The 23,552-nt window shown below is 54.3% G+C and overlaps 1 protein-coding gene across 4 annotated transcripts; it reads left to right on the top strand.

Moving 5' to 3' along the window:
• Positions 1 to 3,955: 3,955 nt before the first annotated feature.
• On the top strand, positions 3,956 to 23,139 carry NLGN3 (neuroligin 3; the record flags this gene model as incomplete). 4 transcript variants are annotated; one of them, XM_081221917.1, is made up of 7 exons in its annotated part: positions 3,956 to 4,412; positions 5,050 to 5,109; positions 9,051 to 9,110; positions 10,812 to 10,961; positions 17,123 to 17,308; positions 19,833 to 20,622; positions 21,264 to 23,139. In XM_081221917.1, the coding sequence occupies 7 exons, from the start codon at positions 3,956 to 3,958 to the stop codon at positions 22,105 to 22,107; spliced, it is 2,547 nt and encodes an 848-aa protein (XP_081078043.1). In that variant the 3' UTR covers positions 22,108 to 23,139. The 4 variants fall into 4 exon arrangements, with proteins under 4 accessions (XP_081078043.1, XP_081078044.1, XP_081078045.1 ...); XM_081221918.1 differs by lacking the exon at positions 5,050 to 5,109; XM_081221919.1 differs by lacking the exons at positions 5,050 to 5,109; positions 9,051 to 9,110.
• Between the last annotated feature and the right edge of the window lie 413 nt (positions 23,140 to 23,552).

The following is a 23,552-nucleotide window of genomic DNA, read 5'->3' as shown; positions in this document are numbered from 1 at the left end:
GGCCATTCTCGGCCCCCTTGCCTTCAGGTTTGGGGCCCTAGATCTAAGGCTATCCAGTAGAGCCAACTGGTTTACTACCATGGAGTCTTCTGGTATGCCCAGGCTGGAGGTGGAAGAGGGCCAGCCCCAGCCTCGTGGGTGGGTGGTATCAGGTGATTTGACAACTTCAGGATACCATCCAGGCCATAGTTGCACTCTATTACTGGGAAGTGTCAAGTGTGCTGGTAAAACCAGGAGCACCAGTCAATACCCAAGTTACAAAAAAAAAAAATTCCCTCTTTGAGGTCCATGAAGTCCTTGCTCAGATGGGACTTACCAAGTTTACGAGTTGTGTACACAGGGAGTGGAACTCCCCGACAGGGTAAAGTTGAACATGATTGAAGCTCTCTTCTGCCCTGTCCTATCCTGACAGAAACATTCTGAGGAGCTATAGGGGTAGAGGCTTGCCTGGGATAAGGGACACTCAGGGGGGCTTGGGGTGGGGGTCTACTGAAACTGGACAGGTGCACTACACACAGAAACACAAGACACAAAGACAGCCAGATCTGGAGGGGAGAGACTGAAATGGTCCGACAACTGGCACACTGACAGCCGGAGTGTGACATACCCCAGCAGAAAGGAACAGCATTGACCTTTGGGAAAGTGACAGGATGAGGGCAAAGTGCCCCTCCCCCCCACACCTCCTGGGTGCTGCTTGAGTGGTGCTGGTGCTGAGGAGAGGTGAGGGATGCCAAATGAGGTGGAGGTGGGTCTTCATGGAGTGTGACTGGGGACTCCTGCAGGCAGTGCCTCAGTTTCTCCCTTTGTTTCAAGGTCTCAAGCTTTGCAGGTAAAGTTTGGACTAGCTGCCCCGGAAGATCACCTGACTGTGACTCGAGGGGTGTGAGAGAGAGAGGGTAGGGAGAGAGCTTGAAGAGCGTGCTTGAGCCTGGGAGGAATTGGGCCATGCCCCAGGACTTGAGCCATCTCTGGCACAAAAGGAGTTAATGGCAGGGACCGCGCCCCCCCGTGTCCGGGCACGCGCAGCGCGCCCCCTCGGTGCGCGGGCACAGCAGCCAGGCTGCCGGAGAGCAGATCTCGGGGATTCGGGTGCGGAGCCCTTGGCCTGGAGGCGATATGGGTGGTCCGTGGCCCGGTTCAGTCGCTCGCAACAGCCCGGGGAACAGGTGAGGCCGCCTGCCCCGGTCTCTCATCCTCTAGCTGCCCATACCTTGCCCCGATCCTATCCCCCCCAATCCTGGGGTGCTCCACTTCCCATCCAGTGCTCCCCATCCATCTCAACCCCACGTTCTCCATCAGCGCCCCTGACCCCCCAATCCTCCCCTGCTTTTCTCCTCCACCTCCTCCCTGAATCCCGCACCCTTATCATCCTCCCGCCCATGGTCCCTCTATTTCCACAGCCCGGCCCGCATGCTCATCAAAATACCCCTCCTGAAGGCCCCCAGCCCCATTCCTGTATAGTACATTGCCAGTCCCCCCTCCCCCGCAGTGCAGCCCCATCTCTCTTCCATCATAGCATCTCACAGCCAGGCTCCCTCCCCCACTCTCTGCAGCCCCCCCCCCAATGGAGGCCTTTATCCTATCCTCCCCCATTCCAATGCAGCTCCGTCCCCCAATACCATTCCGAACCCGCATAGCCCCCAATACTGCAGTTCTTGACACCAGTCTATTCCTGCACAATGCCCCTAGCCCAATACTGCTCCAGCCCAGAAAGTACCCCCAGATGCCATTCTAAGCCCCGGCATTGCCGCCTCCCCTTGTCTTCTCCCAAATTGCAAGTTGGACCAGGATGGAGATCTTGGCCTTGAAGACTCACAGTGGGTCCTAGGGTACAGAGGGCGTTTGGGGGTCGGTCGATTTGTCTAGGTGTTCACGGGGGGAGGGGCTGCAGGAAATTGACTCAGAGGAGAATGGCATTTGGTGCTGAAGGGTTACTGGAGAGGGAGGCATCCTGAAAGGGTTAATGGAATTTGAGGGGAGGGGCGGCACCGAGGGGGTTAATGGTGTGTGTGTGGGGGGGTTGCTGGCGGGGAAGCCGTGTGAATGAGCGGTCTGTGCCCCAGAGTTGCCATGGAGACGGTGAATGGGGGGATTGTGTGAACTCAGCTGCGGACTATCCCCCCCCAATACACACACACACACACACACACACACATACACACTCCCTCCTGCCCCACCTCCCTACTCTTACCCCTTCCTTCCCCGTCCCCTCCTCCCCTCCACCCGGGTGCATTCTGGGCAGCGTCTGGGATCTAACCACCCATACTTTGCTCCCCTTTTCCTCTGAGCCCCCACCCCTTTAGTCGCTTTGCCCGCCCGCCCTCCTCCTCCTCCTTCTTTTTCTCTTTCCCTCTCTCTCCCTCTCCCTCTCCCTCTCTCTCCCTGTCTGTCTCTCTCTCTCTCTCTCTCTCTCTCTCTCTCTCACACACACACACACACACACACACACGCACGAGACACACACACATTCTCATTCCCCTCTCTCGGTGGCCGATTGCCGGGCGTTCCCAATCTCCCTCCCCCCACCCCTTCAGCCAGTTCTTAAAGGAGCAGGCCCACAATCTTGGAAGGCGGGAGAAATAGGGGGAAACTAAATTGTGTGTGTGTGTGTGTGTCCATGCGGAAGTGTCTGTGTGTGCCTGTGTATATATGTTGACTGTACAACTGTTTTGTCAGAAGGCCTATGTGCCTCGAGTGTGTTGCTGTTTCTGTTTCTGTCTCCACCTATGTGTCACCATTATGCTGCATGTGTCTCTGGATATTTACCTATGCGATGTGTGTGTGATTATGTTTCAGTAAGTCTCTGCGTGTGTCTCTGAAGGTATCTCTCTGTGAGTCTCTGGCTCTGTGAAGCTCTCTGTCTCAGAATGTGAGACTATATGAGGCTATCTCTGTGGGTTTGGAATGTATGTCTCTGTGAGTGAACATCACGGTGTCTGTGGTCCCGGCTTGCTCTCTCACTCCCTCTTTGAGTGTTTGTGAGTTTATTTCTACGAGTCTCTGAGTGGGTGTCCCCCGCACTCTGCTGTTTATTTTACACTGGCTGAGCATCAACAATGCCTAGGGTGCTAGGCAGAACGCTTTCTGCCTCAGTCTCTGGCACCCCATGTGAATTAGGGATAGCTGACAGAAAGGACCGAGGCTTAAGGATGTGGGAGCAGTGAGGGCTTTGAGAAATGTACAGGAGGGTCTGGGGACTCTGGTGAATGGCTGTCCTGCCCCCTGCCCTGCCAGAGGGAGACGGGGTCTCTCTGGGGGCCCCTTTGCCTATCTGCTGTGTTCCCTTCTTCTGCCTTAGTCCCAGAGTGAGGTTCACGATCCTACCGTCTCCTGACGTTGAGGTCCCTGTGTGGGGTCATGCATCTTGGGGGGCTAGGAGCTCAGTGTCCACGCAGCGTGCCCAGGAGCCTGAGCTCCATTTCCTGTTCTCCCATCGCCTGCTACCATATGCTACTCTGGCTCCAGCTGACCCCGATGAGCTCCATTGGTTGAAGAGTTGAAGTCGGGGACTGGCAACTTGCAGTGGCAACAACTGTCAATCTGTCGACCCCCTTGGCTTTTCCAACCATGGCCCGGACACAGCGAATGGCTCTGACTGGCAGTGGAGATCGTTTGAGGGTCCCTGGAACCCCGAGCATAGGAAACCTCCCCCAACTAACTGTAGGAGAGTAGCCCAAGCGCAGCAGGGCCCCAAAGACCCACTCCATAGCCCTCTGCGACCATCTTGGATGACGCATACTTCCCTCTTTCCACAGGCCTGTCTGGCCCTGAGGGAGTCCCCTTTCTGAAGCTGTGGTGCTTGGAAGACCTGCTCTCTACGTTGCCGGGCACCTGTAGGTGTCCCTCGAGAGCTCAGTTTTGAGGTTCAAGTCAGTGTGGCCATGAAGGGGCTGCCTATTGGGCTGATGCTGTGACCCCGGAGTCTGCCTTTCCTGCCAGTCCCCCGGCCCGGAACATGTGGCGGCGGCTTGGCCTGCCCTCGCTGTCCCTGAGCCCCAAGCCCACAGTTGGCCGGAGCCTGTGCCTCACCCTGTGGTTCCTGAGCTTGGTGCTGAGGGCCAGTACCCAGGCCCCAGCACCCACAGTCAATACTCACTTTGGGAAGTTAAGGGGTGCCCGGGTACCATTGCCCAGTGAGATCCTGGGGCCTGTGGACCAATACCTTGGGGTGCCCTACGCAGCCCCCCCCATCGGCGAGAAACGTTTCCTGCCCCCTGAACCACCCCCATCCTGGTCGGGCATCCGGAACGCCACACACTTTCCCCCAGTGTGCCCCCAGAACATCCACACAGCTGTGCCCGAAGTCATGCTCCCTGTCTGGTTCACGGCCAACTTGGATATCGTCGCTACTTACATTCAGGAGCCCAACGAAGACTGCCTCTACCTGAACGTCTATGTGCCCACGGAGGATGGTGAGTGCGGCCAGGCACTGTGCCCTCCTTGCCTCCCACCCGCCCCGCTGTGTTTGTGGCTGGCATGTGGTGGTGTGCCCTGCTGCATGCATCTGTCTGTCTGTGAAAATGCTTCTAACCATCACTCTGCTTGGCCTCCCCCTTCCTCCTCCCTGTTCTTTCCTCTCCCAGCATTGTCTGAGCTCCCATGTGTGAGTGACACTGTTACCAGGAGGGGCCTGGCCAGGCCTGAGAGCTTTGACAGGTCTAGGGCCAGGTGCTGGATGGGGGTTCCCTGGGGGAGTATGGGTCACTGCTGGCAGCTGCCCGCGGGAGGATGCTGGCGCCACCGGGCCCCCCTGCTGCCATTCCACCTGCTCGGAGAGGTGGTAGGTGTGTGTGGCCAAGGGAGCTGGGTGTGTCTGGGGGGCAGGGGGCAAGCCTGGTGGGCAGTGCTTAGGTGCCTCCTCTTTCACTAGCTGACGCCTCCTCCCGCGGGGGTCACACTAAGGTAAGTGACAGAAGCAAGGAGATGGTGGGACAGGCTCTCTGCCACGTGCCGCCTGCAGAGCAGCTCTTGGGGCCTGGGGGGGGGTGCGGGTGCATGCCCCTGGGCAGAGGCCTCCTGTTATTTTTTAGTTTTTTATTCATTTTACAGTAAAGCGGATTTCCAAGGAATGCGCCCGAAAGCCCAACAAGAAAATTTGTAGGAAAGGAGGTAGGTAGCGAGCCGGCGGGGAGGGAGAGAGAGAGAGAGGGAGGGCTGCCTGCCCACCTGCCCTTGCCCCCGAGGACCCAGCCTTCCTTCAAGTAGCCCAGGCTCAGGGGGCGGTCGGTGAGCAAGCATAAGCTCCATCTCGTCCGAGGGCCCCGGCTGCTCTTCAGGGAGGCTCTGGTGGCCTAAGGCAGGTTCAGAGCAGAAGCAGCAACCCCATTTCTTCCAAACTTCCCAGCCCCAAAGTCCACCCTAAAGTGTGTGCCAAAGACAGAGCCAGTGGTTCCCTCTGGGACACCTCAGGAGAAACTCTAAGCCGCCAAGATGGAGCCAGAGGCTCTGACCTTTGCCTGGTGAGGGAGCCACCAGCTCATCCTTCCGTGCTCTTTCCCGGATTGAAAGTCGAGAGTCAACTCCCCAGCGGTGGAGCTTAGACCAAACTGTAGCCAGGTGTAGCAACCCTGCCCCCCCCTCACCACCTCTGGCCAGGGCCTAGCTGAGTGACCCGAGCTAGCCTGGTGGCAGACCTTGGGGGTCTCCAGGAACTGTGCACTCTGAAGGAGGCGCGAGATCCCGAATTGCAAATTGACCCTCTTTCCGGGAGGAATTTGTCGCCCTCCACCAGTGTAATAACTCTTCCTGTTCAAATACCACTTTATGTTTTCTGCAAAGCGCTTGCATACTTACCTCAGAAAATCCCCCCCACACTTCTGTGGAAGCTTATGAGGCAGGAATTGGTATCCCAATTTTACAGATGAGGAAACAGGCCCAGGGGAGTGACTTGCTGCTGCTCAAGGCCCCGTCGCTGGTCTGTGGCAGGGCCTGGACCATAACCTGGGTCTCTTGACCCTCAGGGCCGTGTTCTTTCCACTGTAGCATGCGAGGCAACTCCCATCTGGTCATTCCCACCTCCCCTACTCTGAAACAAATGGTGAAATGTGGATGGGTTGAACCGAATTGGAAACAGTAAGACTAAGGAACAAGTGGAAAAGCACAGCCTGGTCCCTACCCTTTGGCAAGCTTGGAGTTTGTTTTCCTTTGAAAATCATAGGGCGGGGTTCCCCCAGGTGGGGCCGTCAAGATTCCTGGGGCTGAGTGCCCTCTACTAAGTAAGAATCTCTGCGGGCAGAGCCCGGCGATCTGCCTGTTGCACTTTTGATGCTCACTGAAGCCTTGAGTGAGGTCTGCTGCCCTGGGGATAAGCGTTACACCCACCTCTCCACACCCAGCCCAGGACCTCACACTCAGAAGGCAATCAGTAAACATGTTTTTGCACGAATGAAGACGCATTGCAGTGCCACAGAAAGAGTATGGGTCTGGGAGCCACAAGCCTGACCGAGTCCCAGCTCTGCTGCTAACTCACAGTGAAACCTTAGACAAGTCTTTTCCTTTGAGAGCCTCTGTTTCTGCACCTGAAGGTGGTAGGGGACTATTCTGGTCTTAACATTCCATTCACGTATAAAAGAGTTCAGGAAGAGGGTCTCTTAAACCTGCTGCTGCTAGTTACTTGCTTACTTGGGTGCAGGGTGGCGGAGGGGGAGGCGATGACATTAACCATTTCCTAGGAGCAATGATCCCCCAGGGCGCCATTAAGAGCCTAGGGCAGTCCAGTCCAGTCCAGTCCAGTCCTGAGAGTTTGGCTAGAGAGCCAACTGGACGCTCTAGTCAAGTTCAAACACTTACCAGTCGTGATTGTTGACTATGGGCAAGGCCACGTGCTAGGTGCTGTTGGGATGTGGAGGGATACGAGGTGGAGGAAAGATTTAGAAATAACTGAAGACCTGATCGCTACTCTGAGGAAACGCCTAGCCTAGCATTGAAACTCAGCTGGTTTAGCTAAGTTCCACAGGCCGAGCTGGGAAGTGGGTTCCAGACAGTGTGGGAGAGGGCATCTGGTCATTTAGCTGCTCAAATGAGTTCCCTATCCAGGGCCTGTTGGCTCTTTGGAACAGACTTTAAAAGTCTGCCTCTCGGGAGAGACCCGTCCCCAGAGGTGGTTAGAGTTGTGATGTGTGCAGGGCAGGCAGGGCTGGCCCGGTTGGGCTCCTGCCGCAGCACAGTGTTGGGCTGGGGGACGGTGGTCGACCTGGCCTGGGGGTGGGGGACAGGCGTGGCAGCAAGGAGTTGCTCAGCGAGTGCTGAGGGAGCAAATGCTTCTGTACGGAGGAGGCTGGGACAAGGCAGCAACCCAGGGACATTCCCAGAGGGGGGCAAACGGGACGCATCTTCTAAGTCGGGGTCCAGGGGAAGCAAAGGATTTCCTGGGGAAGATAGGCCCTGTCCCCCAACCTCCACCCCCATCAAGTTGGAGGGAATTCATGTTTAGGGATGGATGATTCCTTGCCGTTCGGGGGGCTGTCTGCTGTGTGGGTGATGACGCCCCATGTCCCACAGGGTTTCTGAGGGCAGCACCGTCGTCGTCATCAGGTGTTAAGACGGTAGGCGCCACGGGAGGGAGGTTCGGGAAGCCGGCGGCAGTTTCTGCCCCTCAGGCTGGGCTCTTGCCCAGGTTACAAAGCCATTTTGTAATTGGAGGGCGGCTCCTGTTTTGATTAATAGCTGTAAGGGAACCCAGACCAGCTGAGAAAGAGGGCTATTTGCTGCCTCCAGGCCGAGAGTATCTGACGTCTTAGACAAGAGGATAAGCCCTGGGGTGCCAGCAGAATGACCTCCGTTTCCACACACTGACTAGCACCCAGGCAGTGGGTCCTCTTTCTCAAAGCCGTTCTCAAGATGAACTTCTCATCTCCTTAGAATGAGAAGAATTGGGGCTAGCTCACCCAGGCCCTAAACGTCTCTCTTCTCTCCTCGGGTCTCTTCTTTTCTCTCCTTCCCTCCCCTCCCCTCCACCCCCCCATGCTCCACCTCTTTCCTGACTTATTTTTTCCCTTCCCTTTCCCCCATCCCAGAAAGGTGGCATGGTGCAGTGGAAAGACCATGGGCTTTGGAATCAAGCAGACCTGGGTTTGGATCTCACCTCTAGCACTTCCTAGCTGTGCAATCTTAAGCAAGTCACGTTGCCTCTCTGAACCTCAGTTTCCCCATCAGTGAAACAGGAATAAAGATAGTCCCTCCCTCATTGGGGTGTAAGGATCAGACAGGATGGCAGAAGTAGAGTGTCTGGCACATGGTAACCATTCGGTACATGGTAGGAGCTGCTACCATTATTCCTATCTCTGTTTTTTTCTCTCTCTCTCCCCCTCTCTCTCTTTCTCTCTCTCTCATGTCCCTTTTCTCCTTTTCCCCTTCCTTCTCTCCCTCCATCCCTCTCTGGCTCTCTTTCGATCTCAGAGCAATGCTTGCTGCTCTCAGGCCTGGTTCCTGTGGGCAGGAACCCCATTTGCCATTACCCAGAGCAGGCCCCAGTGAGGAAGACCGGAGGGAAAGCTGCATCTCCCATTTTCTCCTGTGGGAATCAGGGTCAGCTGAGGCCCAGCTGGAGCCTGCCCACTGGGCCCGAATAGCTCAGGGCTGGGATCCCTGGCTCTGCCCTAACAGCTCATATCCGTATCTACACGTGCTGGCGATGCCGCCTCTCACCTTTGGTGCCTGTCCCTGCTCTCCAGCTCAGCCTGCCTGTGTACACACGTGCAGCCCCTTCCACCCGGGAGAAGTCCTTCCCCTGAGTGGGTCTCTGGCTCTGTGCCCTGACCCACCTGCTGCTACCTCCTTCCTAGCTGGGAAGGTGGTTGGGTGAGACAGGCTGTTGGGGACAGAGAGGCACAGGGAGGCCAGCACAGCAGGGGCCTGCAACACTATCATCCTGATGAAGGTCTGGGCCTCAGCCCACCCATTCCCTCAGTTCTTGCCATCCCTCCTGCCTGTCCTGGGCCCAGGCCCAGAGCTGGCTTGCTGGGCCACACTGCAGTCATGCTGTTTTTGAATTCTCTCTCTGTTTTGTTCTCTGTTCTGTGCTGTTGTGTCTCCCCGTGTCTGGTCCCCAGGATCCGGCGCTAAGAAACAGGGCGAGGACTTAGCGGATAATGACGGGGATGAAGATGAAGGTATTTGGGGGCTGCAGGGCGTGGCGGCTGGTGCATGGCACAGAGCCCCTCCCCCTCTCGATGGGGAGAAGCCCCGTCTGTCTGTCTGTCCGTCCGTTGGTGTGTTTCTGTTCCTGTACGAGGCCGTTGGGCTGTTCATCCATCTTTGGCCTGGTCGGCCACTGGGAGTTCCAGGGCGATGGACACGGCTGGCGGGAGCAGGGGACCACGAGCAGAGCCATGGGGAGGGCATCCTCCTCGCCCCGGTCCCCACTGCCCAGAGACAGCTTCCTCCCCCATCTTCTGTGATTCACGGGCACCTGCCCCTACTGAGCAGCAGTGAGAGTGGAGAGAAAGCAGGACTGAGGGGGGCGGGGGGCGAGGAGAGGCACAGAGGAAATGGAATGGCGAGGAGCCCCTGTGTTTCTGCGGGGAGGCTGGCTCCTGGAAGAGGGGCCCAGCAGGATGCTGAACTGAGGAGTGAGGCAGTGACAGTCACAGGGGCTGGGGAACAGCGCCACCTAGAACCTCCTTGGCCTTCGCCCAGAAAGAGAGAGATGGCCTCAGGGCCAGGGGCTGCATTAGATTCAGGACTGGGCCAAATCACCGGGCTGAGGCCAGGACGCCACAGCCCAGTCAGTGGATGGCATAAGATCCTTGGGTGACGGTTGAACCAGTCTTCCTTCCTCCTCAGGAAAACAGGCTGTGTTTGCTCGGCAGCAGAGAGCATTCCCTTCTACCTCCACGCCCCAGACCTGGCCTGGGGGCCACACAGCTCAGGGGGGCCCACTGGTGGCTGGTAGGGCTGTGCCGGTGTGGCAGAGTGTGGTCCAGCTCACAGGCCGAGAGGCTTCAGGTCGAGGTGATCAGGCTGGGAGCCTTCTCGTGGCCGCCCAGCCCTGTCGCCGCACTGCTCGGGGCTTGGGAGCAGCCGCTTAAAGGTCTCTCGTTGAGTGGCCTCTGCGGAGGCTCCATCTTCATCTTAAAGCTGCCTGGGGGCAGGCTCTCTCATCCTCAGTTCTGCCCCCACCTCTTCCTCATCCCCAGTGTTTCCAGATAAGTCTGCCCGATGCCCGGGGAGAATGGGGTAAACGAGCACATGGCTGAGAAACCATGTCAGTGAGGTTCTCCCCCCCCACAACACACACACCCCATCTCTGCCATTCACTCCCCCGTCCCCACATTCTCCCTTGTTCTCTTCCTGTGCCACCCCCTATTCCCGCCCCTCTTGTCTCTGTCTGCACTGGGGGGCCAGCTGCTGCCAATGGCCGTATTTCCATGTAACTGGTCTAGTCCTGGGGGTTTCAGGGCTCCCCAGCCCCTGCTCTCTAAAGCCATGTCAGGTCCCAGGACTCCTGGGTGCCCGGGGCAGGGACTCACTGATCCATCTAAGGGACCTGCCCTTTCTCTTCCTCCCTCCCCCTGTCCCCCAGGGCCCAGCCACGGCCTCTGTAGACCTAGCTGTATCAGGAACGCCTGGCTGCCTTCTACTGGGAGGCACCTGAAACCAGAGTCTTTAAAAACATCACCGACGTCCAGCGTTCTCTGGCTGATGCTCAAGCTCCGGGCTGAACAGCCCCATGAGTCCTGCCCTCAGAGATGGCGGTGGTGTCCTGGCACCTGGGATAGCTTTGCTGCCCACACCCCCCCCACCCAGGGCTGGCGGGGGTGGGGGAGGAAGGGCAGCCTACCCAGCCTGTGTCTCACCCCTTCTCCTTGCAGACATCCGGGACAGTGGCGCTAAGCCTGTCATGGTCTACATCCATGGAGGCTCTTACATGGAAGGGACAGGCAACATGATTGACGGCAGCGTCCTGGCCAGTTATGGCAACGTCATCGTCATCACCCTCAACTATCGGGTTGGAGTGCTAGGTATGGTTCCCTGCTGGGTGCCTAGAAGGAAGCCTGGGTTCTCAAGGAGGGAGGAAAGAAAGCTGAGGAGCTGAGAACAGGCCGCCTTGGTTCTCTAGCTGGTGCTAACGACCATGGCCACGACCTTGTTATCCCATAGCCCCTACCCAACTGCCCGGGGCTTCCCCACGGCACCCCTAGGCCCGTTCCTGGAATGTTGAGATGCCACTGGAAATTCAATTCAAACTTCACACCTTCTCTTAGGTCTCCAGCCAGGTCTCTGGTTCCAGACTTTTGCCTGGCTGAGTTTTGTAGAGTCAATTCATTTTCTGGTGTCCTATCCTCATCCCTACCCACACACCCCACATCCCTAAACACCCCACACATGCACAGATACTCCTTCTAGCCAATCACATATCCATACACCCACGTACCCTCACATGTCCACCGTCCACGCTGCCCACATCCACCAGCATGCATCTATTTCTCGCTCACCACCCCCCAAGCACACATACATACCCACACACATACAGACCCCTACATCTACATCTACAGACCCCCTCACATATATGCACATTCCCCCACCACTCCATACACACTGCACACGTATAGTCTCCCTGATGCACGTATCCACATACCCAGATGCCTCTCTACACTCCACATCCACACCGCACACCTACACAGATCTCTCTCACCTTCCATGGACGCGTACACACACACACGTTCCCATGTATCTCTCCCTCCGCATCACTGTATCCACATCTGTGCCCACATACACCACACGTGCCCCCACACTCACGCTTTCCTCTACCCCCATAATACAGTCTACACAAAGACCCACACCCTGCACGTCCACATCCGCGCCCAAACCCCACATATATGTACCTTGAATGTACACAAATATTCCTTCCACACATACACGGACAGATCCACGTCCCCCTACACACCCCACATCCACCTCTCCTCCAACAGCCACACACATACGTATGTCCCTCACCTTCCCTACACAAACACCAACCAGCGTTCCCCTCCCTACACATGCGGGAGCCACGCCTGCACGTCCACACCTCCCCAGCCCACAGTACACAGATACTACGCACATACCCCTCATATCTCTGCTTCCACATCTACATACACATCCCATGCACTATGCTTACACATCCCCCCTTATACACACACCCACAGGCCCCGATACACGTACCCATATCACATACACACACACACACACACACACACACTCTTCCTATACACATCCGGCATACATATGTCCAATACATACATATTACATATTCCTACCCCACGAATATACACGCATCCATATCCCCACACCTGGTCATCCATATCCATACACGTATGCACACTCATGCACACCCCACACTTACGTATCCCACATACATACTTTGCACATTTATTCTACTCTCTCCACACATACATCCCCATACACTCCCACCCATTACACCATCTCCCTCCCACACACACACACTTACTTCCCAAATACCTCCTGATACACACCCATATGCCCTTCCCCACACATACTCTGTCACCCACACGCTTATTTTGGTGATTTAGGCTGCCCCTCTACCCTGTGCCTCCCTTGGTAACTGTTAATGCCTAACTGTGGCCAAGGTCTTGAGGCAAACAAGTGCCTCAGAAAGGGCGACCAAGCACACACGGCCTTGCTCCCTTTCGGATGCTCACCCAGGCCTCTGAGGGCACACGCGGCCCCATAGCCCTGGAGTGGCACAAAGAAGCCAACTTCCTGCCCGGAGGGCTGGGGTCCTGAGCCCCAGTGGGTGTCTGGGCTGTTTCTCAGGTCTGCAGGCCTGGGTGCGGAACGAGCAATTAGGCACGGCTTACTCCAGGGCTTGTTGGCTGACAGGACCCTATTTTAATTTGCTTTTGAGTATGTGGCTTTGGTAGTTGGCATCCCAGAGGCCCCAGAGCTGCGTTTCACTTCTGGGTGCATCTACGTACACGGAAAGGCAATCTTGTCTTGACTTCCCCTTAATACTATGTGGGATAGCAAGACACCTTTTGGGGGTTCAGACGAGAGAAATGATATTCCCTGAAAAAAGTGGAGCCTGCGCTCCCTTCAGCGGCACCTGGATGCTGGGTGTGACATATGCAGGGCGTCTCCCTGGCCTCTCCGCAGTCTAGTGGGCTTTGGGTTTCATGGTTCTGCCACTGCTCCTCTGTCTCTCTGAGTTGCCACAGACATCATGGCAAGGCCCTGTTCTGTAAGCTTTTCTGTCCTGTTGAGAAAGGGGATCTGAGTCTCTGATAGTAAAAATGGTACCATGAAGGTGGCTGCAAACCCACATGCTTGGGCTGCATAGTTCCTGAAGAGTAATGCGTATACAAACGTAATCACACACAGAGACACAGGCACAAGTGCATGGTAGTTGAAGGCCAGAAGTAACTGTGTTACTTTATTTTCTAAATGAGAGTGATAGGAAATATTCAACTCAGTTGCTTTTAAAAATTATCAAGACAAAGCTCCAGTCTCTGAGGATCAATGGAAAGCACGGAGAATACTAAGAATATGCTTCAGTTCCAGATGATCGGACCAGGTAGGAATGAAACAAAAGAGAGAGTGGAGCATCGGGGGGAAAAGAGAGGAGAAAATAAGGAAGAGAAGGAAAGGACGGGAAAGAGAAAAGAGGATAAGAGTGACACACAGAAAGGAGGCAGAAAGGAGACAGAGGAGAGACTCAGGATTTGAAGTGTCAGTTGGGAGCTGTGGGCTGCACGGAAGGCTATTATTGCTGGCGAGCGCTCCCTATGATATCCTGGTTTGCTGATTACTTCACAACCCTTCAATTGCTCTAATCCTTAAGCTTGTATATCAGAAGTTCTTAACCTTTTGGGGAGTCTTGGACCCCTTTGAAATTCTGATGAAAACTATGGACTCTTCCCCCCAAAGATGCATGTGTGCGCGTGCGCACACACACACACACACACACACACTTACAGAACTTATTTAATGGATCCCACTGAAACTTATCCACGAAATTCAGGTTAAAAGACCCCACCACCACCACCTTATAACCTCCTCTCGTTTGGATAACCAGAACAGCACATCTCGGGGTAGGAGTTTTATTCTTTGGGCTTAAATAGTTAATGATCAAACTAATATTACCCAAACCTCAGAAAGGAGCCATAAACTGAGATTTGGCCAGAAGTTCCCCACCACTTCCTGTGTACCCTTTAGTGCCTGCTCTGGAACACAAATGTAATCAATAAGCCGCTGATTGGATTCTGGGTACGTTCAAGATGTTTTTGTCTCTTGGCGCCAGATTTAGAACACGGGTTTGTCCCTGAATCTTGGGGATTTTGCTGTAGAGCTGAGGCTTTGCTGTTTTGTTTCCCAAAACATCCCAGAACAGGTGGCCAGTTTTGGACCTCAATTATATGCATTCATTCACCCTCCCTCCCATCAGCTTCTCTGAGGCCGGAGCCCAAACAGATGGTTTCCTCCAAGGTGCTTCTTTAGACGTCTTGGTGATTCAGGTATTTGGAGAATGTCACAGGCTATTCCACGGATTCCCATCCAAGGCAGAGGGGTAGCTATAATTGGAGAAGCCCCCACTGGGCTTGAGACCAACAAAAGAAAGGGACCCCAGCAGGATACAGGATGTGGGTATCCCTGGGGCTGAGGAAGTAGGGGCTTGCCGAGTTTTATTCTGGGTTTCAGAATTTAATCCTACATTCTTGCTCAGGTACCCTTCAGGCAAACTGAAAACCTGGTAAATGTCAAGCCTTGGGTGACACAGATACCTGGTTTTGATACAATGTGCCAGATTCCCCTGTCTTCTGTTGACAAGCAGCTTACCATGCACTGCAGTATAAACTTGGGCCCAGGGAGACTGGCTCAGATTTGCTCTAACAGTTTATGGAGTTTGGTGTTTCAGCCCTCATTCTCACATGGTTTCTGTGGGTGACTGAGTTACTGGGGAGGTAGTAGCGAGCGATCGCTCTCCCAGACTGACAGGTTTTTGTGTGCTTGTGGTCGGCGACGTTTGCTGTATCATCTGCCTGAGCCTGTTGCGTAGAGCACTTCAAGCAGGACGCTTGTAGTAGGATGGTTGGCATGACATCATCCACAGGCTTCAGTGCCTCTTATCCTGAGGTTTGTGGGATCTGAGGGAGCAGAGAGTGATGGTCAAATCCTCCACCCAGCCCTTTCAGACCTTTGTTTCTAACCCAGGAGATTGGTTCATGTTGGAGAAATCTACTGCATCCAAATGCAGGCTCTTCCTGCTGGTTAGGACAGACGTACTTGACACATTTCACTGGACGATACCTTGGCAAAGACTGAAGCCAAGTCTGCTATTGCGAAAATAAGAGAAAAGGAAGAGAGAAAACGGGGGAAGGAGAGAGGAGGGAGAGAGGACAGGCAGGCTAAGAGAAACACATAGTGATTTTTGCTGGAGGGTCGCAAGGCTTGGACAGCTGGGATGGATCTTGGTCAGCATACTTTAAGACTTGCAGGAGCAACTTCAGCTTATGAATGAGCCAGGCAAAGGAGAAGCTGGTTCTCTTGTCTAGAGGAACAAGAGCTCCTCCGTTCATCCTCATTCAGGCTTTCTCTAATTCCTTCTCATTTCCTCATCGGGAACCTGGGGCTAAAGAGGGCTTGTGACTAGGTCCTGGGAGGAATAACTAAGTACTTTACATACTTAATTGCACCAAAGGTAAATTAATAACACACTTGAAGAGGGTGAAATGAGCTCTTTTACAGAAACTAGAAACAAAAGGACTCAAGAAAGACAGTGATGGGGTCTTGTGCCTGCTTGAGTCTGTTTAAGGTCAGCTTCTGCCCGTGGACTACCAGGACCGTCAGAGAACTCTCTGTGAGCTGAGGGAGCCTCCTCAAACATGGCCTCCCACAAAGTTGATCCCAGGGGCTACGAATGAGCTTTTAACTGTGGGGTCAAAAAATACTCACCCAGGTATAGGTTTCCAATGTGTAGGAGCACCACAGCTACCCACTTGGAAAGAACCTTTCTAACAGCCTAGGACAGGAGAAGATAGAGCCTTCCGAGGAGCCTAAGGATCAAGGAAAAGAGAAGAAATGAAGCAGCAAGATCAGACTAAAATGGAAGCAGGGTGGGGGGGAATATAGGACATCTCTGTGGGATAGCCAGCAGGTGGGCGGGAAGGTAGTTGCCATGGCAACAAGTCTCCACAGCAGCAAATCCCAGCAGGTGGGTGGGAAGGTAGTCTCCATGGTGACATGTCTCCTCAGCAGCAAATCCCAGTGGGTGGGCAGGAAGACCTGTTTCTGTGGTAACCGCTCTGCACTGACTTCCCCATTTCTCCACTAGACGAAAAAGATGGTCTAACCCAGTGGTTTTCCAACTTTAGCAGGCATCAGAATTACCTGGAGAGCTTGTTAAACACACGGATTGCTGGGCCCCATCCCCAGAGTTTCCGATTCATTAGGTCTTGGAGGAGGGGAAAGTGAGGACCTGCCGTGGGAATGGAGAGAAGGGGGCATCCGAGACCCTGGAAGGAAGTGGAAATGGACGAACTTGGACAGGAGGGGCAAGGAGGGCTTAGGAATTGTAGCCTCCTGGCATCTTCACTTCCTCCAGAGACAGAAGGATGGGGAAAGAGAAGTAACTATAGATGTGTAATGTGCTGAGCATATTCGAGATGCTTATGTTCCTTTTATCCTTGTTACAACCCTTTGAAGTATTTTATCCCCATTTTACAGAAGAGGAAACTAGAGCCCAGAGATTCTCAATAACTTGCCTAAAGCTACATGGCCAGTAAGTGGTAGAGCCAAGACTCAAACCAAACTGACTCCAGGGTCCCTGCTCTTTCCACTCTATCTCGCCACGTGCTAGGGTAATGTCCCGGCTGGTACATCAGGGCAGAGGATGCTGGGTCCTGGTCATTTGCAGTTCCTGCAGTTTAAGTCTCCCAGCTGGAGACATCCCTTTTGAACGGTTTGGAGACCTCGCCTTCCAAACTGGAGAATGGGTGGGAGGTAGGAAGCCGATCCTTCCTATAGTGATGGCACTGGTCCTTGCAGAAAGGAGCAATGCTTAATGCTAGCTGGGTGGAAAGAGCTGCGCTGCATGCTCATCCTCCGTCCTCATGCCCCCTACTGTCACCGTCATCCAAATCCTCCATCCCTCCACCTTCACTGTCCTCGTGCCCTTTGTTGAATCCAGGTTTCCTGAGCACTGGCGATCAGGCTGCCAAGGGCAACTATGGGCTCCTCGACCAAATCCAGGCCCTCCGCTGGGTGAGCGAGAATATCGCCTTCTTCGGAGGCGATCCCCGCCGTATCACCGTCTTTGGCTCGGGCATTGGCGCGTCCTGTGTCAGCCTCCTCACGCTGTCGCATCACTCTGAGGGTGAGTAGCTCTTGGAACGAAACAGGAACTAGACAAGTGCTGGCCACCGACCCTGAGCCCCAGTCCCTCCAGGGTGCCCAATTCCATGTCCCAGGAGCATCCAGGGGGGTCAGCAGCCCTCACCTGCCAGCTCGGTGTCCCTTTGGGGAGAAGTGGAAGGGAAATGTTTCTCGAGGGGAGGATGTAATTCTCCCACTGTGAGAGAGGGAAGGAGAGAATCCCATTTACATCTTGAGAAAGGAATGTTCTCCTGATGTGGGAGTCTTATTGAGGAACGTGGGAGTAGAATGTCTCTCTCTGAAGGACAGCGGCTCTTTTTGGGTGGGGGGAAGTCTTTCCGTGTGGGAAAGACACATGACTTCGGGTAGAGCTCTAGAGAGGAAATTAGATTTTAGGTGTAAGAAACATTCTCTGCCTTTCGCGCTGAAGAACAAGTCTGTGCAAGATGGGAACTGCCCTTGACGGGGTGGGGGGTGGGGAGGGCGATGGGACCGAAGTGAGGATTACAAACCTGCGGGTGGGCTTTGCCTGAGGGATGGCGAGCTCTTATCAGACTCCAGACCACACCTCTCCCGCCCCCGGGCTGTACAACCCCCTCTAAGGGAGACTTTCATTTTTAGCCCGAAGGGAAGCCTCTCTCCTTGCTGTGGGTCCCCCTGCCAGTGACCCTTCCAAGGGGGCCAAATAGGGCCTTTTTTTCTGCTCAGCAGGAAGTGTTCTCTTCATTCTCTTCACCTCTGGACTATAAGAGCCCTTTCTACCTCTGAGAGGCAAAGATGAGCTTCTCACAAAGAAGAGATCTTCCCAAAATAAGTGTCCTTCGCCAAGATAAGGAAGGCCGTAACAGAGGACACGGATTTTTACTGAAATCGACCTTACGAGTTAGTGATATTCTAACAGAAAGACTTGCAGTCTCTCTTTGAAGAAGGCCTGTCTTTCTGAAGGAGAAAAATCACCTTCTCTGACCTAGAAATTCTGTCTCTATCCCTCCAGGGACTCCGTGAGGGAAGACTAAGTTGGGATGTGGGGAATGTCGGATGTACATCCCTCCTTTAGAATATGTTTCTAGGTGACAGTACAGGAACAGGAATTCCTTTTTTCCACCAAGGAGGGTGAAGTGACTAGTTGTGAGGGTGCCTCTGTTTGGAAAGAGGAACGGTGCCTCCTCTGATTAGGGACTATTTCCCTGGGAGGAGAAGGCCTTTCTTGGTGTGCTGCTATTCTCTGTCTCATAGGGGGCCTGTGTCCCTGGAGACCTGGCTGCTTTAAAGATTTATTCTCTTGGGACTTCCTCGGTGTTCCAGAGGTTAAGACTTTGCCTTCCAGTGTAGGGGGTGCGGGTTCGATCCCTGGTCCAGGAGCTAAGATCCCACATGACTCGTGGCCAAAAAACCAAAACAGAAAACAGAAGCAATATGGTAACAAATTCAATAAAGACATTTTTTAAAAATCTAAAAAAAAAAGAGATTTATTCTCTCTGTTTTTCTGTAACTGATTAATGGAGAATAATCTTTCAAAAAGTGAGACTCACTTAAGTACTCATCTATATTTCTCTCCCTCTCTTTTTCACCCGTGCAAACTCCCTTTCTCTCTCTCTCTCTCTCTCTCTCTCTCTCTCTCTCTCTTTTTTTTGGCCGCACCATGCGGCATGCAGGATCTTAGTTCCCTGACCAGGGATCGAACCCGTGGCCCCTGCATTGGGAGCATGGAGTCTTAACCACTGGACCACCAGGGAAGTCCCGTAAACTCCCTTTCTCTTAGAGGAACAGAACTGTGCACCTGAGGGCCAGGTTCTCCCTTACTTGGGAACGTTGGGGCCAGAGAGAGAATGATACCTTTTTTCCCTAGCGGGGAAGAATCATCTACTTTTTGAGTTTGGGGGACTGGTTCCCTCTCACCTAGGGGGAAATCTGGATCTGAGGCATCAGTAGCTTCAGGAAAAGGAAAGTGTCTGTGGAGGTTACAGCCTGGGAGGGCACGTTCCCTGGAGACTTTCAGACCATAGGGCCTTTGCCCTCGGGAATCTTTCCCTAAACTCCCAGAATGTGAGGCTCTCTCCTGCCTGCATTTCTCATCTCTCATGAAAAAGACCCCTTTGTGGTGGAAGCGCCAGCTCCCTGGTGGTGTGCTGGCACAGAGCTGGGCCCAGCTGGGCAGGAAGCAAGAGGGGAAGACAAGGAGAGATAAAGAGAGGGAGCATAAGGAAGCTGATGTCTGGGACCCAAGGGGTTAATTCTTCCTGGCGTTTCCTTAACCCCCAAGTTACCAACCATCACCCAGAACAAGGAAGCAAGAAGCAGGCAGGGGACCAGTCAGGAAAGGAGCCCAACAATCCCTCCTCTCGTCCTAACCCATCGTTCCAGCCGAAAGGGTTACTCGTCCTTTGCAGTCCATTCAACCCAGAGGGCAGCCTCAGTAACAAAGGAATGAGGAGGTGTTCAATCTGTCCCTCAGGGACAAACAAGGGAGGCTTAGGCTGTGAGAGACATGACAGATCTGACCTGGTGCTGCTTATTTTCTACAGGGCTTTTCCAGAGGGCCATCATCCAAAGTGGTTCTGCTCTGTCCAGCTGGGCTGTGAACTACCAACCAGTGAAGTACACCAGCCTGCTGGCAGACAAGGTAGGCTGTAACGTGCTAGACACCGTCGACATGGTGGACTGTCTTCGGCAAAAGAGTGCCAAGGAGCTGGTAGAGCAGGACATCCAGCCTGCCCGCTACCATGTGGCCTTTGGCCCCGTGATTGACGGTGATGTTATTCCTGATGACCCGGAGATTCTCATGGAACAGGGCGAGTTCCTCAACTATGACATCATGCTAGGTGTCAACCAGGGTGAGGGGCTCAAGTTTGTGGAAGGGGTGGTGGACCCTGAGGATGGTGTCTCTGGCACTGACTTTGACTACTCAGTCTCCAACTTTGTGGACAATCTGTATGGCTATCCTGAGGGTAAGGACACCCTGCGGGAGACCATCAAGTTCATGTACACAGACTGGGCAGACCGTGACAATCCTGAGACCCGCCGTAAAACACTGGTGGCGCTCTTCACTGACCACCAGTGGGTGGAGCCCTCAGTGGTGACAGCTGATCTGCACGCCCGCTATGGCTCGCCTACCTACTTCTACGCCTTCTACCATCACTGCCAGAGCCTCATGAAGCCTGCTTGGTCAGACGCAGCTCATGGGGATGAAGTACCCTACGTTTTCGGTGTCCCTATGGTAGGCCCCACTGACCTTTTCCCCTGCAACTTCTCCAAGAATGACGTTATGCTCAGTGCTGTCGTCATGACCTACTGGACCAACTTTGCCAAGACCGGGTAAGGAGAAACTGGGGGGTTCTTCTTTGGGACCCCAGCATGCCCTCCCCTCTGCTCCTCTACCCAAACCTCTTCCATCATCTCCCTTCCTAAGACAGTCCCCAAATCTTGATTTGTAACCCCTTCATCCCTCTTCCTACGTCCCCCTTTCTAGTCTTTCATGCCATTTCCTTCCCTTAAAAATTTTTCTTGAGGCTCAGAACTCAGCATTAAGACTGAGCAGGAGTGAGAGTTACTGGCAGAACTATGGGATTCAAGGTTAGATGGTCGGAGGCCATGTGAAGTGGGAATAAAGTACATTCAGAAAGAGCTTTTAAAGGGCTCTCAGAAAAATTAGGCAGCTGAAAAGATTGATGGGTGCCCTGTAGCTTGTGAGAAGAAGAAGCGTCCTATAGGTTGATCTCACAGGATGGGCGTAGGGAAGGATGAAATGGTTTCCATGATGCCACGGGCAATAGGAGTTCAAGGCCTGGGGACAAAGAGGGGTATGGACCGAGGGAAGGACCCTGAAAAAGATGGAAATAATGGTGGGACATTTTGGACTGGGAAAGGGGTTTAGGGCTGGGTGTGAGAGGAAGAATCCTGGACCCTTTCCTCGTCTAGGTAGAGTGGTGACCCCAGATTTCCATGTGGTATTTCAGGGATCCCAACAAGCCGGTCCCCCAGGACACCAAGTTCATTCACACCAAGGCCAACCGCTTTGAGGAAGTGGCCTGGTCCAAATACAATCCCCGAGACCAGCTCTACCTTCACATCGGCCTGAAGCCAAGGGTCCGCGATCATTACCGTGCCACTAAGGTGGCATTTTGGAAGCACCTGGTGCCCCACCTATACAACCTGCATGACATGTTCCACTACACGTCCACGACCACCAAAGTGCCGCCCCCGGATACCACCCACAGCTCCCACATCACCCGCAGGCCCAATGGCAAGACCTGGAGCACCAAACGGCCAGCCATCTCCCCCGCCTACAGCAACGAGAACGCCCAAGGGTCCTGGAACGGGGACCAGGACGCAGGGCCGCTCCTGGTGGAGAACCCTCGTGACTACTCCACGGAATTAAGCGTCACCATCGCCGTGGGGGCCTCCCTCCTCTTCCTTAATGTCCTGGCCTTCGCCGCCCTCTACTATCGGAAGGACAAGCGGCGTCAGGAGCCCCTGCGGCAGCCCAGCCCTCAGAGGGGAGCCGGGGCTCCTGAATTGGGAGCTGCTCCCGAGGAGGAGCTGGCAGCACTGCAGCTGGGCCCCACCCACCACGAGTGTGAGGCGGGTCCCCCCCACGACACCCTGCGCCTCACTGCACTGCCCGACTACACGCTGACCCTGCGGCGCTCCCCTGATGACATCCCACTCATGACCCCCAACACTATCACTATGATCCCCAACTCCCTGGTGGGGCTGCAGACATTGCACCCCTATAACACCTTTGCCGCAGGGTTCAACAGTACCGGGCTGCCCCACTCACACTCCACCACCCGGGTATAGCTGCAGCCCAGAGCACAGCATACATCCCGGCTCTGTCCCTCCCGGATCCACGAACACACACACACACACACACACACACACACACACACACACACATATATGTATACGCACGCACCCACACCCGACAGCAGACCCACCTGCACAAACATAGACAGATGTGGGCATGCACCCGCATGTGCAACAACACAAATAAGGAAGTAAACCTGAACAAACCCTTCAAATGGGGACGCAAACGAGTCCTTGGGGAACTGAGGACCCGTGGAACAGCAGCTGAAGCCGGCTCCCCGAGCCTGACCACAGACACTACTGGGGAGCCTGAAGCACCAGCTGGACACCCCCTTGGTGCTCGCCTTCCACCTCTCTTGGAACTGCACCACCGACCAACTCCAGACTTGGGAGCTTTAAAGAGCAGAGTAGCTCTTTCTCCCCCAGACTTGGTCTTTTTTCTGGGTCTTGTTTTTGTTGATTTTTTAAAAAAAAATTTGGAACAAATGCTTCTCCAACCGATGGGTGCAAAGAAGCTCCGGAAGGGAGGGCTTCAGGCCCAGGTCTCTCTGGCTCTGGAACTCCCAGTGCTCACACAATCCGACCAAGGAACATGGCCCCCAAGAAAGAAACAGTTTCCAGCAAAACCATGGGGAGAAGGAGGAAGGGGCTCTCATTGGATGGGGTTGGAGGGCCTTAGGGGGCAACTTGCCAGCCACCTCTGTATCTCTGTGGAGGGCTGCAGAGACCACAGGGTGACCTGCGTCCCCCAGAGGCCAGGAGCATCGGCCTAGATATACCAGGCAGGGGACTGCAGATTTGGTGAAGGAGGTTTTGTGGAGGCCATGTGATTATCGGTGCCCCGGGTACAATCTGGGTTCTGCCTCTGCCCTTGGGGTAATGCTATCAGAAATCCGCCCCATTTTCTTTACAGAGTCTCTTTTGTGTCTGTCATTTCTCTTTCAAAAAGGTGGTGTTTTTTGTTGTTGTTGGCTTTTTTTTTTTTTTTAAAGAAAAGTTCTTAAAACACTAACGGAAACCCACGGAGTTTGTCCTTTGTAAAAATTTTAAACACAGTATCTTGATATAAAAATAAAAAATCCAGTTAGCACTCCCAGCCTGCCTCCCTTGCACAGGCCTTGCCCAACAGACCTCCCGGCAGGGCGCCTCCCTCTGCATCCCGTGCCTTTAAGCTGATACAAGTCTGGGCAGCACACTACCGGCCCCCTGCACGAAGGCCTCTCCAGTCTTAATCAGGTTGCAGTCCCCACCCCCCTGCCCCCCCACCCCCCAACGCTCCGGGTTCCTGCAGCTGAAGCCTTCTCTCAGCACCTCGGGCCTCCTAATGAAACATCAAAAAAAACACTTCCTTCTTCACTGCACCACTCTGCTGCCGCCGCCACCACCCGCTGCTGCCTCTGTCACTGCCACCATTGCCACCACCCTGCCCTCGTCCTGGA

Source organism: Mesoplodon bidens, assembly GCF_964165515.1.
Source record: "Mesoplodon bidens genome assembly, chromosome: X".
Classification (NCBI taxonomy): Eukaryota; Metazoa; Chordata; class Mammalia; order Artiodactyla; family Ziphiidae; genus Mesoplodon; species Mesoplodon bidens.
The sequence above is the reverse complement of the archived record's forward strand: the minus strand, read 5'-3'. Positions and strand labels throughout refer to the sequence as shown.